General features: G+C 51.5%; 1 protein-coding gene across 1 annotated transcript; it reads right to left on the reverse strand.

The window, feature by feature from the left end:
• Positions 1-647: 647 nt before the first annotated feature.
• Positions 648-1,425, reverse strand: LOC134434117 (olfactory receptor 14J1-like). The gene is made up of 2 exons (XM_063182809.1): positions 928-1,425; positions 648-659 (listed from the first exon to the last, which is right to left on the reverse strand). The coding sequence occupies exons 1-2, from the start codon at positions 1,423-1,425 to the stop codon at positions 648-650; spliced, it is 510 nt and encodes a 169-aa protein (XP_063038879.1).
• Positions 1,426-5,680: the final 4,255 nt, after the last annotated feature.

A 5,680-nucleotide genomic window follows, 5' to 3' on the forward strand; every position in this document is an offset into this window, starting at 1 on the left:
GATGGGGCACCTGTGTGAGCTGGGGGAGAGGCCAGGGCTGCAGAGGGGGGATGTTGTTGGCAGCTCCATGAGGACACTCTGGGACACTGCCCTGGGCTGTGCAGTGCACTGGGGATGGATCAGCCCCTGCTCTGCTGCTCCGTCCCATCTGCCCCAGGGCCCTTGCAGAGCCCCAGCCATGCATGCTGTTTGCTCCCAGCCTGCCCACGGCCAGCCTGGGGCTGCTCACGGGGCTTTTCTGTGCTCAGCATTGGCCTGGCTGTGTTCTTGAGAGAGCCTGGGCAAGGAGCCTGGAGCCCCCAGGCCCTGGGCTGAGGCATCAGCACTGCCCCAGCAGTGCCCATGGCCTGTCCCTGCTGTAGCCCCGGCACTGCCACCCCCAGGACTCTGCCCGGCCCCGAGAGCACTCAGGCCCTGCAGCAACACCAGGGCCACCAGGGCAGCGGGGCAGGGCCACGGCAGCAGCACTGGCAACGCGAAGTGCTGCTGCTGCTGGGCACAGCTGCTGGGGAAGCCCTGATCAGCCCCCCGATCTGCACAGAGACATTGCTGCTGCAGCTCCAGAGAAGGCAACAAAAGGCCATCTCTGCAGAAAACTCTGCTGGGAGATCCTTTAGTTTCTTTAAAGCAACAAAGAGTGCAGTCCCTTATTGGACAGTCTGGGGCCACAGGGAAGGTGGAGAGAAACAAAATGAAAAATGGCACAAATATTTATATTTATTAGTGGACAAGATTTAAAAAGTGAAATAAATAGATAAAGAATGACCAAAATGAAACCATCAAGAAGCATCAAAGATGACTTTTATTACATGTGATTTGCAAAAACAGCCCAGCAGTTTAATGCTTCTGAAACCATCCAGTCCTCAGTCTCCACACTGCAGCCTTGAGCTCCTGGTTCCTCAGGCTGTAGATGAGGGGGTTCAGGGCTGGAGGCACCACCGAGTACAGAACTGACAGGGCCAGATCCAGGGATGGGGAGGACATGGAGGGGGGCTTAAGATAATAAAATGTACTAGTGCTGAGGAATAGGGAGACCACGGCCAGGTGAGGGAGGCAGGTGGAAAAGGCTTTGTGCCGTCCCTGCTCAGAGGGGATCCTCAGCACAGCCCTGAAGATCTGCACATAGGAGAAAACAATGAACACAAAACAACCAAATACCAAACAGACACTAACTGCAATGAGCCCAAGTTCCCGGAGGTAGGATTTGGAGCAGGAGAGCTTGAGGATCTGTGGGATTTCACAGAAGAACTGGCCCAAGGCATTACCATGGCACAGGGGCAGGGAAAATGTATTGGCTGTGTGCATGAGAGCATTGAGAAAGGCACTGGCCCAGGCAGCTGCTGCCATGTGGGCACAAGCTCTGCTGCCCAGGAGGGTCCCGTAGTGCAGGGGTTTGCAGATGGACACGTGGCGGTCATAGGACATAATGGTCAGGAGGAAATACTCTGCTGACAGGAAGAAGAAAATCAGAAAGACTTGGGCAGCACATCCAGTGTAGGAGATGTTCCTGGTGTCCCAGAGGGAATTGTGCATGGCTTTGGGGACAGTGGTGCAGATGGAGCCCAGGTCGCTGAGGGCCAGGTTGAGCAGGAAGAAGAACATGGGCATGTGCAGGTGGTGGCTGCAGGCTACGGCGCTGATGATGAGGCCGTTGCCCAGGAGGGCAGCCAGGGAGATGCCCAGCAAGAGGCAGAAGTGCAGGAGCTGCAGCTGCCGCGTGTCTGCCAATGCCAGCAGGAGGAAGTGCCTGATGGAGCTGCGGTTGGACATTTACTGTGCCTTGGCATGGGATCTGTAAAAAAGTAATCATGACATAGTTGGGTTTGGAGAGGACTTTAAATATCCCAGCACAGCCTGGGGGCACTTTTCCCCCACTGCCTGCCCAGGTCTCTGCTGCCTGGAGCTGTCCCTGCCAGCAGCTGCTTCCCTGTGCCCAGGGCTGGGCCCTGCCAGTGCTGCCAGAGCCCAGCCCAGCCCTGGGGGCTCAGCTCTGCCCTGCAGACCCCTCCCAGCTCAGGCACTGCCCAGGGGCAGCTCTGGCTCTGCAGGCTCTGATGGCAAAGTCAGAGCAACCCTGAGGAATCTGGAAAAGTGACACTTATGCTGCCATGGGCGTCCTGTGCTAATCGCTGTTGCTGCCTGTTTTATTAAGATCACAGAGAATGTAATTTTCCAACCTTAACTGAGTGATGAATATCTATGTGCAATTTCCAACCCAGACCAGTTGATTAAAACAAGCAGGATTTTCCCTTTTCTGCAGCCCCTGCTTCACTATGCTCCCTGTAAAATCTACTTGGAAATATTCTACAGTCAAATGCTCTGCTGGGAGCAGTTCTGAACCATGCAGCATCCTCCCCACACAAGAAGAACACTTCCAAGCCTTACCAGCTGTCTCCTCCCACCCAGATCTTGTCCCCCAGTGCCGGGAGCAGCTGCCAGGACTGGCTGAGAGCTGTCCCTGGCTGGCAGCAGAGTCCCTGCCCTAGAAAGGCGCCCTGGAGTGCAGGACCCTGCTCTGCAGGACAGCCCTGGGCACCCCTGGCTGCTCTGCACAAGAGACAATCAGAGAATGTACTCACAGAGTCTGTAGGCATTGGGATGTTCCAGCTTTAGGAGATGGCTCCAGGAGCTGCAGCTGCATTGTCCTGCAGCCAGAGGTTCCTGTGCCAAGGGCTGGCAGTGATTCTGCCCCAGCACTTCTCAGCACCTTCCCAGCCCTGACTGATTGAAGCTCTCTGTGCCCCTGTGCTGTGCCCAGGGTGGCTGCAGGCAGTGCCCCAGCCCTACTGGGCTGGAGAAGAGCTGCTCATCAAGAGAAATGTGCTTTTGAAGCTCCTCTTGGTTACCAGGCGCTGCCTCTGTGCCAGGAGCCCAGCCCAGCTCAGCAGCACAGATACAGCACAAGGACTTTAATGAGCCTCTGGGGCATTGTGCTCAGGCCCTGAACATCAGTCCCTGAGAGGGAGCTGAGGAAACCTCTCCAGAACTCCAAGTCAGAATCCAACTCCAAAATTTCTTGGACATTTAATGGGTCCCACTGAGGGACACGACTGAGAAAGTGTCCCCAGGCCCCAGGCAGAGCAGAGAATTGGAGGCAGTGATGGCAGGTGGGGACAAAGAGAAGCCAAGTCTAGGTGCCCTGGGGCACAGCAGTGTCTGTGCCACCAAGGGCTATGAGGAGACACCTTGTCCTGAGGCCCTGGGGGCTCCTGGAACAGCACCAGCCAGGCTGGGCACTGTCAGTCCCTTGTCCTGCCATCAGCATCCGCCCCTAGACCACATCCCAGTGGCCTCAAGAATCTGCTGGAAGGAGTCCCTGGGGAGCCTTGCTCAACAATGGCCCTGGGGGCTCCTTCATGCTCACAGCGTTTTTCAAAGGACTTTGAGTTTGGCTTTTGCCTTGGAGTCTCTGAGAGCTTTGTGCAATCGTGGCCTCCAATTTTCTGCGGTAATTACTCCCTGGAGAGGCTTTCTCAGTAACAACACTCTGTGGGGCTCATTAATACTGCAGGGTACTTCAGTTATTTTAAGGTACTTGGTGTTTCCCTTTTGATACACACTGTGTGAAAGGTTTGTGCCGTCATGGCCCCAATTATCTGCTTTATTGAGTCCCTGGAGAGCTTTGTACTGAAACTTAGAAAGGCTTATTAACACTTTGAGATACTCAAGGTTTTTAAGGTACTTTATGGATTTAAGTATACTTTTAGGTACTTTTAAGGAATTTCCTTCCAAAATTGAGTCTCTGAGAGGTTTTTGTGCCATCCTGGCCTCCAATTCTCTTGTCCAAGTGCCCATGAGGAGCCTGTGTTAGGTATCTTCCCCCTTTCTGTTTTACAACAAAGATGGAACTGAAAGAATTTTGTAAGACTTTCTAAAAGCATCCAAACAAACATGGGACAATTAACAATGCAGCAACAACCACTAAGAGAATGAATAGTCCTGTTTTAGATAGACATCATCCAACCCTTTAGTCCCTTGGATTGGAAGAGTTTATTGAATCAGTTGTTGTTTTCCACTTGAAGCTTCTTGAACCCTTCCTTCAGTACCTGAATGCTCTTGTGGATTGACTCGCTGTGGATGGAGAGGTTCATGCAACACACGCCCTCAGAGTCTACACAGCCATGCCCATGTGCCCAGAGTAAAAACTCTATCGCTGTTCTGCACGGTGGCATGTCTGATGGTCTCTATGTCTGAGAGCAGGCCACTCATTGTGAGGGAGGTAGCATTGGTTTGCTTACTTAACAGGCACCCAGGATGGTCTGATTGTCCTAGAGCTTTAGCTGCAGCCACCCAAATTATTTCAAATTGGGGGTGTTACCATCTGATACCTGGATTAAAGCTTTCAAAGCCATCTCTTTGATATCATCCAATACTTCTCTGGCGATACCTACTGCTTGATCATCTGGTAGGCTGTGTTGTCATTCTCCAGCTAGATAGTTGATTGTCAATTCCGCCCTTGCTTCATTATTAGCATAGTCATTGCTATTAGCATAATAAACACTTCCACCCCTCTTCCCACCGGGTGTTTTCTGTAGGTGACAACAACATAATATATTTTAAATCATAGGTGTTCATGTTTACAGACATGTGTTCATCATGTTTACAGACATGTGCTGTAAACATGGCCCTCATTAGTTCATTAAAGCAAGGTAAGTCCTTCCTATGGTCTTTAGATACAAAGATCCTTGATTTCCCTGCAAACCAGTAGCTGATACCTGGGATTCTGCCCCCTTTTTTCATAACATAACAGGGCAATGAGGAATTTCGAGGCTATGTGCCAGTCTCCTTCCTTAATTGGAGGCATGGTCCAGTGTGGAGAGGGAATGATTGACAGTGAGGGCAGGACCCGTAGTTGTGTGGTTGGAGTCTGGAGCTTTTTTCAGGGCAGTGGCGAAAGTTGTGGTAGCAGGAAGTGGAGGAGCCAAGATGGAGGGAGGGTGGTCAGGCTCCTGAGCCATATTTTGGCTCGTTCTGTCTTGAATCTCCAGGGCATGATGCTCCAAGACAGCATGGTCATTGCCATCTTGGACCATCATTAAAGGTTTGAGAAAGGCAGGTTTGAGGGGAGTTCCCGAGTTAGGAGTTACCAACGGATTGAGTTTTCAACACACTGCTTGCTGGTCAAGTGTGGTATGGAAGATGGGGAGCACGCAGAGTGCAATGGGGTCCCTTTTGATCAAAAATTATACAGATCAACTCCCACTGAGTTGCAAAATTCAGTGGTATGGATTTTATCAGCAGAGGCATCTGGAAAATTGTTAATGATCCACCTCATGATTGATTTTAATTTGTTCTTTGAATGACTCCTAGGACTTGAAACTCACGCCCAGTTCTTCCGGGGTAAAATCTGGCTGACTCTGAGTTACAGCTGGGCTAATTCTCACATTGCTGATTTTCAATGGTCCCTTGGGACCATGCAGCCCAACAGAGCCACAATGATGTCCCTTGGATCCATGGTGCTCTGCAGTGTCACAATGACCCCTTCATTTCACAAGGCTCCCAAATGTCACATTGGTCTCCATAGGAAGAAAGCTACGGAGCCCCCATGTTTCAGAAGCTGATGCATGGCAACCACTAGAGGCCAAGGCAAGCTTGACCTGTCTGTCCTGGCGTGTTTGCTTGGACCAACCATTGGATATTTGAAATTATGGATGTGGAATCCTAATTTCAGACATTTGTG

The sequence above is a fragment of the Melospiza melodia genome, unplaced genomic scaffold (assembly GCF_035770615.1).
Source record: "Melospiza melodia melodia isolate bMelMel2 unplaced genomic scaffold, bMelMel2.pri scaffold_32, whole genome shotgun sequence".
NCBI lineage: Eukaryota > Metazoa > Chordata > Aves > Passeriformes > Passerellidae > Melospiza > Melospiza melodia.